Source organism: Doryrhamphus excisus, chromosome 15 (assembly GCF_030265055.1).
Source record: "Doryrhamphus excisus isolate RoL2022-K1 chromosome 15, RoL_Dexc_1.0, whole genome shotgun sequence".
NCBI lineage: Eukaryota > Metazoa > Chordata > Actinopteri > Syngnathiformes > Syngnathidae > Doryrhamphus > Doryrhamphus excisus.
The window spans coordinates 18584329-18600553 of record NC_080480.1 but is presented as its reverse complement, the minus strand read 5'-3'; the positions used below and the strand labels follow the sequence as shown (position 1 = coordinate 18600553).

Here is a 16225-nt window from a genome sequence, read left to right as displayed (position 1 = left end):
ATGACGTCAGCGCTCACAAAAGGGCCAATGAAGAAGCGTAAAATATTGCAGAGCTCTTACGTCTCCTTGTGCCCCCCCCCCACACGCACCACAGACCCCCACATGGGTGGCCAGTGTGGCTGCCCATGGTCTCCATGGCGATGCGGCCTACTTGGGGAGGTATCTGTCTTACTGGAAACCAACTTTATTGTTGACTTTCAGGAACAAGGAGGGGGCAGTGGGCCTGTCGGGGGTGTCTGTGTGTGTGTGAGGGGTGGGGGTGTGGGGGTGTGGGGGGGGGGGTCATCCTCATCTTTTGGAATGTTCCTACACCGTTATGGAAGCAAAGGCTAACTGTGCTACCAAAGAACAGCATCATGGCCACAATGCTGACCTGCGCTAGCTCCATATTTATGATAGTTGAGCGTTCCTCCATGCTAGCTAGCACAGCATTGTTAAAAACATCCATCCTTTTCCTGCACTCGTCCTACTTCGTGAATGAATGACTTCTAAACTAGTCTTTAACTAGTCAACGTATAAACCTTCAACATTCCAAATCATGTTTTGGTAAATGTTGCGTTCTGGCGACCTCTGCTGGCGGTGTTTAGTATGACAGCTGGCAGGCGTTAGGACCCTGAGGTGACGTTCAAGTAACGGCTGTAGAAAAACAATTGATCTCAAGTTTAACAATGATCATTTAATGAGTTTCACGGCACTACTTTCACACACGTTTGACTCATTTACTTAAGAAGTTGGTAGCCTACTAAAAAAAACTATGTTGACAAACGTTTCTATCATGTGACCTGCACGGTCACATGACCGTAGTCGTTTCCGATAGAGTCCTCGCGCCTGTTTATCGACGAGCAGCAGCCAACGTAAGCTTTTCGGTTTCTTTCTTTTCTTTTCTTTTTTATTTTAGAGCGCCAAGAGACGGAAGGTAGGTTTGGAGTGACGTGTCACGGACCTCCGTGGACAGAGGGGGCAGTTTTAGGAAGCCAGCCCCGCCAGTTTGTTGTTAGACGAGTCAACAAGTTGGACAAAGTTGCCATTATCGTGAAAAGACGGCTGTATTTTTTACCTTCGCGTCAGCCGATCAGACAGTCGTTAGCTACTAGTTCTCGTCGCCGGCCTCCTCCTCCCGGGAACGTTGGACAGTCCCACCGCAGCCTGGGGGGCTAAAGGGGCAGCTTTCCCATCGCAGTTTGCAGCGGAGGACCGGGCTAGCAAGGGCTGCTGTTGTGTAGCAAATGTCATTTCATGCCGATTTCCTTCAAGGTGACCTGAAGATCAGAGGTCGATCAGAGGTCAATCAATCAGAGGTCGATCAGAGGTCAAAGTCTGTCCGTGATAGGATAAAATAGCAGAAAGATTCCAAAGAGTGGAAAAGGCGAGATGAGCTGCTCGGATGTGTTTTTCAGTGCAAGATGCCGTCCAACAAGTCCGTGTCGGACGCCCCCATCACTCAGCTGGTCAACTGCCGGATCCTCAGGGACCACCGACTGCAGAGGTAACGCCGGCGCGTGCACGTGTGCAGCTGACACGCACGGCTGATGCGTGTGTGTGCGTGTGCGTGTGTGCGTGTGTGCAGGGAGGACCTGTGGGTGCGTGAAGGGAAGATCCTGGATCCCGAGAAGCTGTTCTTTGATGAGAAGGCGTACGCTGACGAGCAGGTCGACTGTCATGGCGGCATCGTGGCTCCGGGCTTCATCGACGTCCAGATCAACGGTGCAGGCCGCGTGCCGCTGGGGGTCTCGTGTGTGTGCGTGTGTGCGTGACAAGGGCGTGCTTTCTCTGCAGGAGGTTACGGCGTCGACTTCTCTCGGGCCTCTGATGACGTCGGCGCCGGCGTGGCTTTGGTGGCCCAGAAGGTTCTGGAGCACGGCGTCACGTCCTTCTGCCCCACGCTGGTCACGTCCCCCACGGATGTCTACCGCAAGGTCGGTCGGTGCCCCCCGCCCCCGTTAGAGCCCGGCACGCTCACATTTGAGACAACCCCCTTTCAGGTCCTGCCCGGGGTCAAGGTGGACGATGGCGGTGGGCACGGTGCGGGCGTACTAGGTGAGGTGACACGTTGGCGGCGGCGGGACACGTCCTTCAGTGGTAACGTTTGATGTGTGGGGGAGGGGTCCACCTGGAGGGTCCCTTCATCAGCGTGGAGAAGAAGGGCGCCCATCCCGAGCGCTTCCTGCGAACCTTCCGCTCCGGGGACCTGGCGGACCTGACCCAGGTCTACGGCAGCCTGGACAACGTCGCCATGGTGACGCTGGCCCCCGAGCTGGAGGGCAGCCTATCGGCGGTGAGGGAGCTCCGCCGTAGGGGCGTGACCGTGTCGCTCGGTGCGTTGGCACTCACGCCATCCTCACGCTGCGTGCACATGCTCATGGGCGCCTTCCTGCAGGACATTCCGTGGCCAACCTGTCCCAAGCGGAGGAGGCGGTCCGGCACGGCGCCTCCTTCATCACCCACCTCTTCAACGCCATGCTGCCCGTAGGTTGCGCTCCGGCCGCCCACAAGCCGCCCGCCCGCGCTAACTTCCTGTCATGTGGTTCAGTTCCACCATCGAGACCCGGGCATCGTGGGCCTGCTGACCAGCGACCGGATCCCCGAGGGAAGGAGCGTGTTTTACGGGATGATCGCTGACGGGATCCACACGCATCCCGCCGCGCTGCGCATCGCCCACCGCGCTCACCCGGCAGGTGGGGGTCACAGGGTGAAAGGTCGCAGATGTCGGGCGTCGCTGACGGGTGTTTGCAGGTTTGGTGTTGGTGACGGACGCCATCGCCGCCATGGGCCTTCCTCCGGGCCGCCACACGCTGGGCCAGCAGGTCATCCAGATCCAGGGTCTGCACGCCTGCCTGGAAGGTCCGCTTGCCCCGCCCCCAACCCCTCCCTTCTTGTTGTACGTCACGAAAGATCTTCCTCCTTCTCCTCTTCTCCTCGTCTCCAAGGCACGCAGACGCTGAGCGGCAGCATCGCCACCATGGACATGTGTGTGCGCCACTTCAAACACGCCTCAGGTCAGCTGACAGGCAAGGAGGCAAGGAGGCAAGGAAGCAGGGGGAAGTGGTCATGTGTGTGTGTGTGTGTGTGTGTGTGTAGGCTGCAGTGTGGAAGAAGCTTTAGAAGCAGCATCGCTTCATCCTGCTCAACTCTTAGGAATCAGCCACCACAAAGGAACCCTGGACTTTGGCTCCCACGCAGGTAGGGTCCCTGATCACGGATCAATACATCCACGCAGGTAGGGTCCCTGATCACGGATCAATACATCCACGCAGGTAGGGTCCCTGATCACGGATCAATACATCCACGCGGGTATGATCCCTGATCACGGATCAATACATCCACGTGGGTATGATCCCTGATCACGGATCAATACATCCACGTGGGTATGATCCCTGATCACGGATCAATACATGACACCGACCGACTGACTGAGGGATGAATCGGGTGATCAATCGGGTGATGAATCGGGTGTTGAATCGGGTGTTGTGGGTGCAGACGTGGTGTTGCTGGACGAGTCTTTGGACGTGAGGGCCACATTCATCGGCGGACAGGAAGTGTGGAGGAAGAAACCACGGAAGAAGACTGACCTCTGACCTCTGGCGCCTTCTCCCATCATCATTTCTTTCGTCAGTGCCATGATTTCCTGCTGCACCTACCAAAATAAAAGGTTGCCCTTCACAGTGTCTTCTTGACCTTGGCGTGCGAGCGTCCCGTGAGGAGGCGGAGCGCCCGCCTGCACATGAGCGCCATCCAGTAGAGCTGCAGGGGCCACAGCAGGGCGGCGCCCAGGTTGCACTGCCACGGCGCCTCCAGCACCGCCCGCCCAACGGACACGGACGCGTACCTGCAAGACCAGGCAGAGGGCAGAGCGGTCACGAGGCCCACGGGAGCCGGGGGGGCGGGGCTGCGGGGCTCACCTGCTGTAGGTCAGGTACAAGTAAGGGAAGAGCGCCACCCGGCAGGCGAAGAAGACGAGCAGCGTCAGCACGCCGTTGACCTTGTACAGCAGCGTGTGCTCCTTCTCCAGCTGGGGGCGGAGAGCTGTCAATCAAAGAGACGGACGGCGGGATGAGCTGGTGGGCTTACCTGCGTCAGAACTTTGGCCAGACTCACAAACGGCGTGCTGAGCTCGGCCAGCAACAGGACGCCCTGGAAGTAATCCCCTTGGCCCCGCCTCCACACCTGGCGCGCACACACACACACACACTGTGGCCCTGTGATTGGCAGGTGAGTGGAGGGTGGTTGCCATAGTTACCAGGGAGGCGGGCAGGCAGAAGAGCACCATGAAGGCGTGATGCAGCACCATCAGCATCTCCCTGCGCACGAAGGTCGCCACTTGCACGCCCCCCCGCTGGCGGTGGCACAGGAACATGGCGTACACATCGTAGACGAAGTATGGCGCGGCGAAGCTGACGTAGGCCTCCGTCAGCCAGTGCCTGGGGGGAGCAGATGGCCGCTTTATTAGGAACGCCCATCAGGCCGCAGAGACCACCAACCAGGAAGTACTCGCAGCACTTGGACATCGTATTCACACGCCAACATGGCTGCCGATGCGGGTGCGCAGGTATTCACAGCCCCGAGTATGATTGACAGGCGTACACCTGCGGCCGTCAGGGCGGATGGCTTCTGATTGGTCCACTCCAGACCCGCCTCCCTCCCATCCTGACTGACCCCCCGCAGCACGATGATGGTTCCTCGTGGTCTAGCGTCCAGGCCTGATTGGCTGAAAGATCTGGAGCAGCACCACGGAACCCGCTGGGAAGAGGCTGGGAACCCGCTGGGAAGAGGCTGGGAAGGGGCTGGGAAGAGGCTGGGAAGGGGCTGGGAAGGGGCTGGGAAGAGGCTGGGAAGAGGCTGGGAAGAGGCTGGGAATGCCTGCGCTGATGATGGGATTGATTGAGGAGAACAGGACTTGGAGGAAGACCAACATCAAAGTGCTGCGAATACTTCCTGATGCACATCACGTGACCGCTTGGCCAACAATTTGACTAAAGCCACGCCCACAGCGGCGGCCGCCTCGGGAGGGGGGAGGGATTAGTGAGACACAAATAGCCGGAAGGTTAATTAGATTACGTGATGGGGTGGGGGGGTGGGGGGGGGGGGCTGCATCGGGCTCTCACTTGTCCTCCATGACGTCCTGGCAAGACGAGGCGATGACACATCCTGCCGCCGACGCCATGGCGGCCTGCAGGGACGACACACCGCTGTCGAGACCCGAGTGGTGGGGGTGTGGTGGGACACGAGATGATTGACAGCCCAGAAAAGTCAGGATGTTTCACGTGTGTGTGTGTGTGTGTGTTCTCACCGCACTGACACGATGGTGGCGTCGGCCTCAGTCCAGCCCATCAGGACCCTCAGACCCAGCCTGGACAGCAGGAACAGTCCCGGGAAGAAGACACCGCCTGCAGCCATGAGGGCCAGCATGTCTGCATACGTGTGGTGTGTATGCCTGTGTGTGTGTGTGGGGGGGGGCGGAGTCACCACTGAGTTTTGGATCAGGTGGGCGGAGCTTACAGCCACCACCTGTCAGAAGCACCGAGGGGAGGGCCCCAATCAGAGGCTGATTTGCATAAATTTGCCTGAAGCAGCTCAGGTTGTTGAGGGCTGACTGGCCACGCCCCCTGTCAATCAACAATGACAAGGCCTAAGAAATAGCACACATTTGTAATCTAATTAATACATGATTAATCACCCTTTGCAAGTGTTAACTATACTAGACGACTAACTATTGTTTCCAAAGATAGAAGACAGGGCGAGTAGTCTGCTTCTACGTGAGCATCCAGCACCCCGGATGAGGCCGGATGAGGCCGGATGAGACCCCGATGAGGCCGGATGAGACCCGGATGAGACCCCGATGAGGGAATAATGCCTAAATGGCCGCCTGGATGGTGAAAGGCCTTCCTGGTCTTGCGGGCTGCTTAGGCCAGCCCTCGTGAGAAAGAAAGGAGCATCCTGGTTTGATTCCAGTGTGGTTTTATTGGTCTTCACGCTCTACTTTAACAACGCAAACCAGTTTAAGAAATTCAAGTATTTGTCAAGTCAAAAAACAAGTCAACCTTTTTAGCTAAAACACTTTCAAACATTAGTGTCATATTTCAGAATCAACACATCAAGTTTTCTTTTTAACGAGCAAACGAGGCTAATCGCTAAAGACGATGGGAGCCGGGGTGGGGAGTGGGGAGTGGGGGGGGGGGGTTGGGGGCGTTCCCAAAATAAACACGATAACGAACATCTTTTCCCCGAGCGCAACCAAGCCTAGCCAATTTATTAGGAACACCGGCCCCATCTATCCGTGGCAGTGGGTAGTAAATCAGTGGCTGGGTGGGGATCCAGGCGCGAGTACGATGCCATCTGCTGTACGGAGTTGGAACAACAAGCTCCATGATGCCTCCGGAGGGGCAACGTGCCCACGGACCCGGGGCCTCCTCACGGCCCCGAAGGAGTCGGACAGCAGACGGCGCTCTCGCCCTGCCTTCACCGACACGTCACATGACCACTCTGAGGAAGTGAGCAGTCCAAACGTTTGAAATGACTGGATGAGCGGGTCACGTGACCTCGGGGAAGGGGAACAAGCGTCCGACTAGCGAGGTGTTCTGGTTGTCAAGTCCAAAGAGGACCAGCTGAGAATAAATAAGCCTTGCGTGGCGCCACCTGCTGGAGGTGCAATTGAAGGACAACCGCAACAGGAAGCCCACCTTGCCCGCGTCAACTTCCTGAGATCCCAGAAAATTCCTGGCCAAGTTCCTGCAGGCAACAAGGACCCAACCACACGGGACCAGCGAGCCTTGAAAGACCCAAACAAGGTGTCCTTGAACGCACCGCCGGCGCTGGCCCTCCCGACCCATCCGAAGCAGACGCACCAGTTGGGGAGGGTGGAAGCATCACAACCAATGCGGCCGCTGGCAGCGGGGGGCGGAGACAGGACGAGGACAGGAATAACCAGAAAGTGGCGTGGGGTGGGGGGAGGGGCGTCGGCACGGGCGGGTCTTGACCGTGCTGTCATGGAGGCGGAGTCTTGCACAATAAATTAAGAACTAAAAAGGACAACACTGTGCCATCACACTTCCTGTCACAACTTTCAAAATAAAACGTGCCAAAGAGGAATGACCGAGTGGAGTATTTTCCCAGAATCCTCTGCTGCCGTTGGGCGGCATGGACACCAGGGGGCGCTCAAGGCTGCTACATGTGCGGAATGACAAAGCAACAACTATTCTACTTTTCACCTCTTTCTATTTTCTTTACAATCGGCATCTGCGAGGCCGCAGTGGGCGGGGCCACAATGCGGGAGGGGGCACAGGAAGTGGACAAAAGTGGTGTGGCGGTCCTCCTGTGGCGGCAGCGAGGAGGCCTTCATCTCTCCTCCTTGCGGGACACCTTGGACGAGTGCCAGGCGGTGGACCTGCGTATGTAGGACGCACCACATGAAGACGTGGGAAGGCGGCGGCGGCGGCGGCGGTGGGCGGGGTTCTCACCTGATGAAGGTCTTGAAGGCGGCGCTCTGAGGGTTGATGCACAGCGGCACCCGCTTGCCCTGCTGGTGCTCCGTGATGAAGCGATGGATGAGCTCTGAGGAGAAAGACGGCAGTTAGTACGTGGGGGCGGGGGCGGGGGCTGGGGCGGGGGCGGGGGCTGGGGCGGGGGCGTACCTTTGCCCTGCCACACGGACAGCAGGCTGTTCTCGTAGCTGTGGCTGAACGGACGCTCGGCCGCCGGCTCAAAGTCCCGTGTGTAGACGCGTCCGCTGGGCACGGAGTAGCAGCACTGGCACATGCACGTGTGGTAGCGCAGGCGGCCCTCGTCCAGGTACGGGTGAGACAGCGCGTCGCCGCCAGAAATACGCTTGGCCTGTGGGGCAAAAGGCGATGAGGTGTCGCCCGGACATGGACTGCTCCCGGGTCACAGGCGGCGCTCCGAACTCACCGGGTCAAAGACGAGCATGCGGCAGAGCAGATGCACGGCCTCGTGCGTGGCGCCGTCGGACAGCATGTACAGCACCGACAACGACGGCTGCGGGGGCGCACACACACACACACACACACACGTTGTAGAACAGCACGTTAACGTTGCAGGGGGCGGGGTCACCACGTACCGGCTTGTGCGGCCCACGCAGGATGTGGGCCCTGGCCCCCTCGCAGGCGGACGCCAGCGCGGACAGCGGCGGCGTTCCCAGCAGGTCTGTGATCAGATCCAGCTGACGGAGAGAGCGGGAGGGGGCTGGGGTCAGTGGTGGGAGGCGGGGGCGTTTACGGGGGCGGCGGTGCTCACCTGCTGGATGGGGCTCTGAGCCTGGAAGAGGATGCGGCGCCCCAGCAGCTCAGCGAAGATGCAGCCCACCGACCACACGTCGATGGCGGAACCATAATGGCGGCAGCCCATCAGCACCTCAGGCGCCCTGTAGTACTGCGTCACCACTTCCTGCGTCATGTGACGCGAGGGGTCGGGCTCCTCCACCCGGGCCAGCCCAAAGTCGCAAATCTAGGCCGAGCGGAAGAACGTTGCAAAGGTTGCAGGGGGGGGCTGGGGTGTGGGGGCGGGTACCTTGAGCAGGCAGTTGCTGTTGACCAGCAGGTTTCCAGGCTTGATGTCGCGGTGGAGGATCCCGGCGGAGTGAAGGTACTTGAGGCCTGGCAGTGACAGCTGTCAATCACGGGTCTGAACAAGGGGGGGGGGTGCAGGATCACGCTCACCTCGCAGGATCTGATAGAGGAAGACTTTGATGTGGTCGGTGGTCAGCGGCTGAGGAGACACGATGACCTTGTGAAGGTCGCTCTGCATCAGCTCCGTGATCACATATCTGCACTTCCTGTCAAGGACTTTAAGCTCCGCCCACAACTGCACATTACAGCTCACCGAGTGTAGGGAAGGAAGGAGGGAAGGAGGAAAGGAAGGAAGGAATTGGGCGTAAGGATACATCTCCTCAAAGCAGTCTATCTGTGGCGGCTGCAGGATGTCCAACGCCGACAAGACCTGAGGGACACAAACACCCGTCAAACATGTGACGGCGCGGCTGTGCCGCGGGGCGGGGTCAAGGGTCAACCTACATTGTCGTGTTTGAAGAAGCACAACATGCGAAGTTCCCGGAACACTCTTTTACACGACACCAGGTTCTGGAAGACGTTGGGCATCTTCTTCAGCGCCACCTTGCGTCCATCGCGAGGGTCCGTCACCGACCTGCACCAGCACACGCACACGCTCACGCACACGCACGCTGCGGCCTCCAGGGCAACACGGGGCATCTTGAAAATAAAGGTCTCCTTACCACACCACACCAAAGGCGCCATAGCCGATGGGCCGGTCGGGCTCCATCTCCGCCGGGCTGGGCACCTCGCTAGCCGGGTTGCTGTACGGTTGAGGCACGGCGGCTCCACCGCCGGTGCTCCCCGCCAGAGCGGTGGGGTGTCTCGGGGTCCCGGCCGGGGCAGGGTGTCCGCTCACGCACGGGGTGGCGCCGAGGCCCGCGGAGGGGGCCACGCACGCCGAGTTGACGTAAAAGTACTTGTGGCCCAAGTCGGAGGCCGAGAACAAGTCGCCACAAACCGTCTGACGGCCTGCGCCGTGAAAGGCCATCCTGAGACCCCCGAGGCCCGGTGGTCTGCTGCTGTGGCCGCCTAGACGCGGGTGGAACGCGCTGCTAAGCTGCACATGATCCGAGCATGTGGACCGTGGGGGAAATGTGCCGAGACTTGATCTCACATTGAAAGAATAACCACTTTGATCAGCGGCTACCTTTGTTTGTAGCCTGCTAGCTTCAGGCTGAACGCAGCCGGCTTCAAACAGCAAACCTCCACGACTGCAGCGGCGGCAGCATTAGCATCACACGGTACACGACGACGGAAAAGCAGTACGAGTCAAAACAGAACTTTTATCCGAACTTGTAGCGCAAGCCATGAGCTAGCTATGCTAACCAGCTGTTAGCTAGCAAGCAGGCCAAGCGGTGTGACCCACATACTAGCATCGCTCAGCTACACTGACCTACATACTTCACAACAACACACGCCGCCATAACTACATCAAGCAACTCGCACACGAAGCCGGGCTCGCCCCGCACGACGCACAAATGAGGGGAGAAAAACTAAAACTAACCAACAAAAAAAAAGACTTTGACGCTCGTCGGCGACCAGCTAGCCGCAGCTAGCTTCCCGGCGCTCGCTAGCTTGACATGACTCCTTCATGCGCGTCGAACGGATGTTCAATTTGTTGGTCAAATGTTGTCCAGGACGAGGCCGATATTGGGTGAACGCGCCGCCTCGTTGCGGCTGCAGCCTGGCGGTGAGACGTTCGATGCTGCCTGCTGGCGTCCGAGGAGGCGGAGCCGTGTGGGGGAGGGGCGAACTGTAAACAAAGCTAACGCTAGCTTAGCTGCTTCCACTTGTCCAATCCAGACATGCGCGTTGCTGCATTTAATAGTAGCAATCAATATGCACAGCCACAGAATCACCAAGGGAGCTACACAAGGCAAGGAGAGCATCAGAAGGACATTCAATGTTGAAAAAGTCTATTTACACATGCTAACACATATGTACACATGCTAACATCAATGATGAAGACCGGCACGCTCTTCCTCAAGAGAGACAAATGTCTTCAGTCGACATGACGCCATCGTCACACGTTGACGATGTCGTCATGACGTCATCCCGATGGAACGTCTCGCACGTGGTAACGTGCTAACTGTGCGCCTGGGGGGCGATGCCGGAGCAGTCAGTCACCATCAGACCCACCGCCCCGGCTGACACGGCCACGGCACCGTCTGCGCCCGCCGGCTCGGGGTCCACCTGGTTGGCGTGGGTGCCCATGTGGCCCTGCAGCTGCGTGGTGGTCTTGCACTGCACGCCACACAGCTGGCACAGCAGCACGCCGCCGGGACCCGCCCCACCGAAGCCGCCGCGTGCGCCGCCGCTCTCCTTCCACTCCTGACCGTGGTGCTTCTGAGCGTGCACGCGCAGGTAGGTGAGCGTGGTGAAGCCTGCCGGACGAACACCATCAATTGGACACGTCACACGGGCAGGGGGCGGGGCGAAGATGGGAGGAGCTTACTGCGGTTGCACAGGTGGCAGGAGTGGTGCTGTGATTGGTTGTGGACTCTCATGTGGTCGCTGATGTAGGCGGCCGACAGGAGCTTCCCGCAGATGTGACACGGGACCTTCTCCTCGTGGCGAATCAAATGAGCTCGGAGACGATCCCGTGTGGCGAACGCCGACGTGCACGTCTGCGGACGAGCACAAGACCGGGGCGGTTAGGCGCGTGCGAGTGTGGGCGGGGTCAGAGCCTTTGAGTCGTTACCGTGCACTTGAATGGCCTCTCGGTGGAGTGAACCTGCCGCACGTGACTGTTGAGGTGGTCCGGCCTGAAAGCAAACATCCCAAAAATGCCAATCATGTATTTGTGGGCGGGATCTGGCGCTCCCTGCTGGCCTCATCTGAATGACAGCATCAGGGATGGAGACTTCCTGTGGGAAGCATCCATCCACCCCTCATCCACCCTTCTATACCGCTTATCCTCACTGGTGGGGGAGGGGGGGTTGCTGGAGCCTATCCCAGCTGTCTTGGGGAGAGGCGGGGTCTCTCTCCCCAAGACAGCCAATCACAGGGCATTCCCACCCACATTCATAGCTATGGACAATTTGGAGTGGCCAATGAAGCTAGCATATTTTTGGAATGGGGGGGGGGGGGGGGGGGTGAACATGCAAACTCCACACAGACGGCCAAGGCGGGACTCCAACCCACGTCTTCCCATCTCCTGATCTCCTGTGTGGCCTGCATGCTAACCGCTCGGCACAATGACAGCACTGTCCACATTCACACTCGGGAGCGTTAGAAGCGTAAGAAGCGTTAGAAGCGCAAGAAGCGTAGCGCCGCCAGCGTGATGGCGACGCCCCTTAGTGAGCAGAAGGTGTCCTACCGGGAGAAGGCCTTGGCGCAGTGAGGGCAGACGTAGGGTTTCTCCACGCCCCCCTGGTGCGAGCGCACATGGTAGCTCATCCTGTCTTTCCTCTTGAAGCGCTGCTGGCAGACGGGACAGGAGTACGGCTTCTCGTCCGAGTGGGACAGGCGGTGGCGGTTCAGGTGGTACACGTCTCGGAAGGCTTTCCCGCAGGCCTCGCACGCGTGGTTCTTGCGCACCTGGTTGGCATTGGGGTTGGGGCCGGGGTTGGGGTTCTGCGGTGGGACACAAAGACATTTTCCCGCTTCCGTCTTTCAGTGGGGTTCTACAAGGAGGACCCGGACACCCACCTGCTCCACAGAGCCCACCACCACCACAGCCGCCTGGATGGGCTGAGGGGCCACAGCTACGCTCACGCCCACCGGGGCGATGGACACGGACTGGCCGGGCTGGGGCAGGGGCAGGGGCACGGCCAGGGGCAGGGAGTCGGGGGCGGCGGGCGCGGGCAGGGGGGGCGGCAGCTGCGGTGGCAGGGTGAGCTGCAGGAGGGACAGAGGGACCGTCTGCTTCTGGACCGCCCTGCCCCCCTCCTCCTTGTCCCGGGCGCGGTCCTTCATCTTGACGCCCGTGTGGACGGACTGGTGGCGCCGCAGGTTGTAGCTGTTCTTGAACTCCTTGCTGCAGGTGGCGCAGACGTGGGCGGGCCGCGTGGCTTTGGCCGGCGCTTTGACTGGCGGGTGACACAGGAAGAGGTCAAAGGTGACACGTTCAAAGACGCGCTTTGGACACGAGGCCCTCCCTCACCAGGAAGCGGCTCCTCGTTCAGGGCGGCGGTGTCCACGGTGGACGGCGGCGTGCTCATGTGGTCCGCCAAAGGACTCGCCTCGGCCTCGCCGCTGAGCTCGGGCAGAAGCTCCGCCTGCAGTGGCGCCTCCTGCTGGCCTGGAGTGGCCGGCGTCTGAAAGGAGACAAGCAAAGGAAGAGGAACTCCATCAAGCACTGTTCCTAATATTTGGAGCAGGAAGTAGAGTAGAAGCCACCCGGGTGGAGGGGCTGGTGTTTCGGTGTTTATGTCGTCATGGACAACAGACCCTGACCTCAGCATGACCCCCCCCCCACCCCCCAGCAAGTCAAACACTTTCTCACCTGAAAGAGGAAATTACTCCATGACGTGTCCATGCTGCAGCCTCACTCAGCCAAGGAGCCACAAATACTACTACAGCCAATACTATGACTAGTACTACTACTGCAGACTACTGGATTCTTCTAGTTTGCTGAAGACGTTGCAAATGTTAGGAGTGGAGCCTTCCTATGGATGTCTCTGCCGGGTGTCCATTCTTTCAATCATTCTTTCTGCTCCAGCTCCACTCCGACTTGAGCAAAATGCAAGGTGATTGGGTATTGGGTATTGGGTATCCCAGACACAAAGCCCAAACTAACCCCGAGAGAGGAGGAATGTGATGGAAAGCAGCTACGATCACCGGCGGACATTTATTAGCGATAGCTCCGGGAAGGCCTCGGCGCGGGCTCCAATCCTCGGCCTCGCGTACACCTCGTCCACCGACTAGGAAGCTCCGGGTCGGCCGCGATCCATGACTCCGCCTCGCTGGTTGAATGGCCGTGCTGACATCTTTCTCTTTTTTCAAACCGTGTCCCTCCCTCCCTCGCCGTTCTTCCCTTTTTTTAAGATCCCGTCTTGTGCCTTTCTGCTTTAAAGGGAAAGTATTTCCTCTTCGCCTCCTCACGGATGTCTTCTCCTCCTCTCCCGACAGATAAAGGCCGACATTGGGGGCGGGGGGGGGCTCCGCCGACGACCACCCACCGCTTCCTCTCGGTCGACAACAAACAGCACCGGGTGGTCCTCCGGTAACCGGGCCGAGCCGGACGCTTGGTAAAATGGTGTCGCTTTAGGCGGCACAAGCCTCCGTCCGCCGCATCTTAAAGGCAACGATGCGCGCAGTCAACAGCTGGACCGGGATCAGCTCACGCCGGAGTCCGTCCGCGAAGTCTCATGCTTGAGGTTCGGCTGCTTGTCACGCCGCATTTCACCTCCCCACCCGGCATGACAACACTTTGCACCAGGCTCTCCACTTCGGCCCTCGGCGAACAGCTCCAGCTGGTGTTCATGATCAATTCCCTCCCTCCATTCTGTGCAAGGCTGGCAGCCTCTTCCAGGTTCGCCTTCTCATGCAATACAAGCAAACCTGCCATGCATTTCCTGCATGTAAAAAGGTCTGTATGGCACCTCCAGGACGCTCAGGTCACATGATACATCTTTATTGGTGCACAAGTCCCTTAAATACAGCACTGCAAACTTCCTCCAATAATACATTCGGCGAATATTCACACGTTCTACCACGACAGAAGCAAACCAATCCAATGCGACACCCTTTCTCACACATAAGACCTTACCTTCAAACCTTTTGCTCCACTTTTGTTTAGTTTGTGTGGCTAAAGTGACTCTAACACCCTAAAAAAACAAGTTGGCTTGAGGTCCCCACAAGAATAAATAATGGCGTTAAAATGGCGATAAAGTACCCGTTGCATTGAAGAAGCCACATGGAAATTTGGTCAGCGTGAAGTCAACTGAAGACCAGACGTCAGAGCTCTCAGTGCGCCTTGCCGGCCTGGGCGCGCTCCGCGGCGTCCAGGGTGGCCATGTTCTGGGAGGCGGTGATGAGGTGCAGCAGGCTGATGGCCGACTTGAGCAGACACACCATCCCGCTGAGTCCCAGCAGCCCGTAGACCCACGCTGCGACACACAAGCACACACACACACATGCAGGCCATCATGCTCGCGTGACACCCCCTGGCACCTCAAGAGCCGCGCCGGACGAGGAGCTCCAAGGCAGGCCCCGTGGAAATGCACGGGTGACCCCCGTGGCACTAATCATGAGGAGCCAACGTTACCTGCGGGCTCCGGGACGTGATGGAGGATGTAGAGCAAACAGAAGAAGAGCTCGTTTCCCATACACATGAAGAAGAGAACCACCTGCACAACAAACATCTTCCAGTCTTTGCTCAAGCAGTCGAAGGTGGCGGAGAAGCTCAAGTGTCACCTTGTTGGTGTAGTAGATGCGCAGGAAAGGGTTGCCCGAGAGGTCGATGCTCTTGTGGCTGGCTGCTCCTTTGATGGTGGAGCTGTGAGGTGCAGACGAGGTGAGCTAACAGGAAGTTGACCGACAGGAAGCAGGGAGATGCTGCGGTCACCTGTGCAGGTGCAGCCAGTGGCTGGAGATGTCCAGACACATGCTGAGCTGGAAGAGGAAGGTGTAGGCGGGGTAGAGCAGGGACAGGTTGACCAGCAGACACATGGTGGCGCAGCGGTCCGTCAGCATGTCCAACATGGCGCCAAAGCGGGTGGCTGCAAGCGAACACTCCAGATCATCAACGCCGCGCTCCAGAAGGAAGGAATGGCGTCCGGTACTTACACTGATTGAGCGCCCGGGCGGCGTGGCCATCGAAGGCGTCCAGCAGCGCGCTCAGCAGGTAGCAGGAGCAGGCGGACCAGGGGCAGCAGGGCATCAGGAAGAAGGCCAGCAGCGCCAAGATGATGCGAGCGTAACCTGTCAGCGGAATATCTGTCATTCCCCAAAAGCTGGCTCAAAGGCGGCCTGATGGACATATTCCTCTCTAAACCATGGGAAGGGAATGCTGCCACCGACATTCGGGGTGTTGCTCCAAATGAAGCACATTCGGAAGAAACATGCCCCTGCTGTTACCTGCTTGGGGACGACAGATGAAACGAACCGCATAGATACACACCTGTCCATTCATATACTACACGGTCCCTAATAAGTAAATACATTTAACAAGGTCTAACACACTTTCAGTCGCCCAAGAGCCGGCGTGCTGCCTTCTATTTCATTTCACGTTGGTTGGACTTGCGGCAGGACTTAGCATCAGTTAGCCTAGCAGCTACATGCTAGTTACCACGCCGCAAACTCACCGATCAAATTAGGAACGAAGAGGAAGATGTTTTCCTGCGTCATGTCTGCGTTAGGATGAGAAGGAAGAGAAAACACGCTGGCGGGTTGCAGCGTGGGAATACTGGGACGAGGCTAATCAAGTTGACGCTAGCCGTCGAAGTCAGAGCTTTTCATTGAGATGACGTGTGGCCGTGAGGGGGCGTGTCTCCGCGAGGGGGCGTGGTTTGCAGCCCAAATTTGGGGACGCTGGTGGGGTGTTTCCACCTTTGGAAGGTCTTACTGGGAGCAGTGGGAGAATGAAGTCCTGCACGAGCCCAACCACTGCGTGTTTGTTGCAACTTCTCCGATAATTCTGTTTCCGGTTTCCATCTCGCTTTACAGCGACAGGACCCGAGGTCATTTGACGTCATTTCCGCACCTCCCCTTTAACGGTT

The 16225-nt window shown here is 58.5% G+C and overlaps 5 protein-coding genes across 14 annotated transcripts; 1 reads left to right on the top strand and 4 right to left on the bottom strand.

Annotated features, from left to right (window-relative positions):
• Positions 1-400: 400 nt before the first annotated feature.
• On the bottom strand, positions 401-5643 carry LOC131103352 (ceramide synthase-like). Of its 10 annotated transcripts, none has more exons than XM_058049536.1 (6): positions 5103-5643; positions 4238-4418; positions 4069-4164; positions 3900-4009; positions 3639-3826; positions 401-1259 (listed from the first exon to the last, which is right to left on the bottom strand). In XM_058049536.1, the coding sequence occupies exons 1-6, from the start codon at positions 5142-5144 to the stop codon at positions 1250-1252; spliced, it is 627 nt and encodes a 208-aa protein (XP_057905519.1). In that variant the 5' UTR covers positions 5145-5643; the 3' UTR covers positions 401-1249. The 10 variants fall into 10 exon arrangements, with proteins under 10 accessions (XP_057905519.1, XP_057905512.1, XP_057905509.1 ...); XM_058049529.1 differs by having other exon boundaries at positions 3900-4023; positions 4069-4418; positions 5103-5186; positions 5288-5643; XM_058049526.1 differs by having other exon boundaries at positions 4069-4418; positions 5103-5186; positions 5288-5643.
• amdhd2 (amidohydrolase domain containing 2) lies at positions 680-3660 on the top strand. Its single transcript, XM_058049525.1, has 12 exons — positions 680-854; positions 1398-1486; positions 1568-1704; positions 1777-1916; positions 1983-2037; positions 2103-2315; positions 2378-2466; positions 2531-2675; positions 2734-2841; positions 2928-2996; positions 3079-3180; positions 3478-3660. Exons 1-12 carry the CDS (start codon positions 795-797, stop codon positions 3573-3575), a joined length of 1305 nt encoding a protein of 434 aa, XP_057905508.1. The 5' UTR covers positions 680-794; the 3' UTR covers positions 3576-3660.
• A 295-nt stretch (positions 5644-5938) lies between the features above and the next one.
• nlk1 (nemo-like kinase, type 1) lies at positions 5939-10363 on the bottom strand. Its single transcript, XM_058049521.1, has 11 exons — positions 9242-10363; positions 9024-9153; positions 8894-8949; positions 8670-8776; positions 8521-8606; positions 8248-8457; positions 8072-8173; positions 7903-7989; positions 7629-7827; positions 7455-7548; positions 5939-7381 (listed from the first exon to the last, which is right to left on the bottom strand). The coding sequence occupies exons 1-11, from the start codon at positions 9547-9549 to the stop codon at positions 7333-7335; spliced, it is 1428 nt and encodes a 475-aa protein (XP_057905504.1). The 5' UTR covers positions 9550-10363; the 3' UTR covers positions 5939-7332.
• Positions 10364-10460: 97 nt separating this feature from the next.
• LOC131103349 (myc-associated zinc finger protein-like) lies at positions 10461-13953 on the bottom strand. Its single transcript, XM_058049523.1, has 7 exons — positions 13009-13953; positions 12667-12820; positions 12213-12592; positions 11881-12137; positions 11263-11326; positions 11017-11188; positions 10461-10945 (listed from the first exon to the last, which is right to left on the bottom strand). The coding sequence occupies exons 1-7, from the start codon at positions 13039-13041 to the stop codon at positions 10647-10649; spliced, it is 1359 nt and encodes a 452-aa protein (XP_057905506.1). The 5' UTR covers positions 13042-13953; the 3' UTR covers positions 10461-10646.
• Positions 13954-14131: 178 nt separating this feature from the next.
• On the bottom strand, positions 14132-16125 carry cdipt (CDP-diacylglycerol--inositol 3-phosphatidyltransferase (phosphatidylinositol synthase)). The gene is made up of 6 exons (XM_058049544.1): positions 15812-16125; positions 15294-15428; positions 15073-15226; positions 14922-15003; positions 14773-14854; positions 14132-14614 (listed from the first exon to the last, which is right to left on the bottom strand). The coding sequence occupies exons 1-6, from the start codon at positions 15852-15854 to the stop codon at positions 14472-14474; spliced, it is 639 nt and encodes a 212-aa protein (XP_057905527.1). The 5' UTR covers positions 15855-16125; the 3' UTR covers positions 14132-14471.
• Between the last annotated feature and the right edge of the window lie 100 nt (positions 16126-16225).

Excerpts from the sequence above, each read along its gene's own strand:
- cdipt (XM_058049544.1), bottom strand. The coding sequence starts at position 15,854 with ATGACGCAGGAAAACATCTTCCTCTTCGTTCCTAATTTGATCG. Across the intron at positions 14,855-14,921 it reads GCATCTACTACACCAACAAG|GTGGTTCTCTTCTTCATGTG; the intron begins GTGACACTTGAG and ends TTTGTTGTGCAG. Across the intron at positions 14,615-14,772 it reads TCACGTCCCGGAGCCCGCAG|CGTGGGTCTACGGGCTGCTG; the intron begins GTAACGTTGGCT and ends TGTGTGTCGCAG.
- LOC131103349 (XM_058049523.1), bottom strand. The coding sequence starts at position 13,041 with ATGGACACGTCATGGAGTAATTTCCTCTTTCAG. Across the intron at positions 12,821-13,008 it reads GGAGTAATTTCCTCTTTCAG|ACGCCGGCCACTCCAGGCCA; the intron begins GTGAGAAAGTGT and ends GTCTCCTTTCAG. Across the intron at positions 12,593-12,666 it reads GAACGAGGAGCCGCTTCCTG|TCAAAGCGCCGGCCAAAGCC; the intron begins GTGAGGGAGGGC and ends GTCACCCGCCAG.
- LOC131103352 (XM_058049526.1), bottom strand. The coding sequence starts at position 5,406 with ATGCTGGCCCTCATGGCTGCAGGCGGTGTCTTCTTCCCGGGACTGTTC. Across the intron at positions 5,187-5,287 it reads GCCACCATCGTGTCAGTGCG|CGGTGTGTCGTCCCTGCAGG; the intron begins GTGAGAACACAC and ends GGGTCTCGACAG. Across the intron at positions 4,419-5,102 it reads CAGGACGTCATGGAGGACAA|GCACTGGCTGACGGAGGCCT; the intron begins GTGAGAGCCCGA and ends TGCTCCCCCCAG.
- amdhd2 (XM_058049525.1), top strand. The coding sequence starts at position 795 with ATGACCGTAGTCGTTTCCGATAGAGTCCTCGCGCCTGTTTATCGACGA. Across the intron at positions 2,316-2,377 it reads GGGCGTGACCGTGTCGCTCG|GACATTCCGTGGCCAACCTG; the intron begins GTGCGTTGGCAC and ends GCCTTCCTGCAG. Across the intron at positions 2,842-2,927 it reads TCTGCACGCCTGCCTGGAAG|GCACGCAGACGCTGAGCGGC; the intron begins GTCCGCTTGCCC and ends CTCGTCTCCAAG.
- nlk1 (XM_058049521.1), bottom strand. The coding sequence starts at position 9,549 with ATGGCCTTTCACGGCGCAGGCCGTCAGACGGTTTGTGGCGACTTGTTC. Across the intron at positions 8,950-9,023 it reads GCTTCTTCAAACACGACAAT|GTCTTGTCGGCGTTGGACAT; the intron begins GTAGGTTGACCC and ends TGTGTCCCTCAG. Across the intron at positions 7,382-7,454 it reads GCCTTCAAGACCTTCATCAG|GTCCACCGCCTGGCACTCGT; the intron begins GTGAGAACCCCG and ends CTACATACGCAG.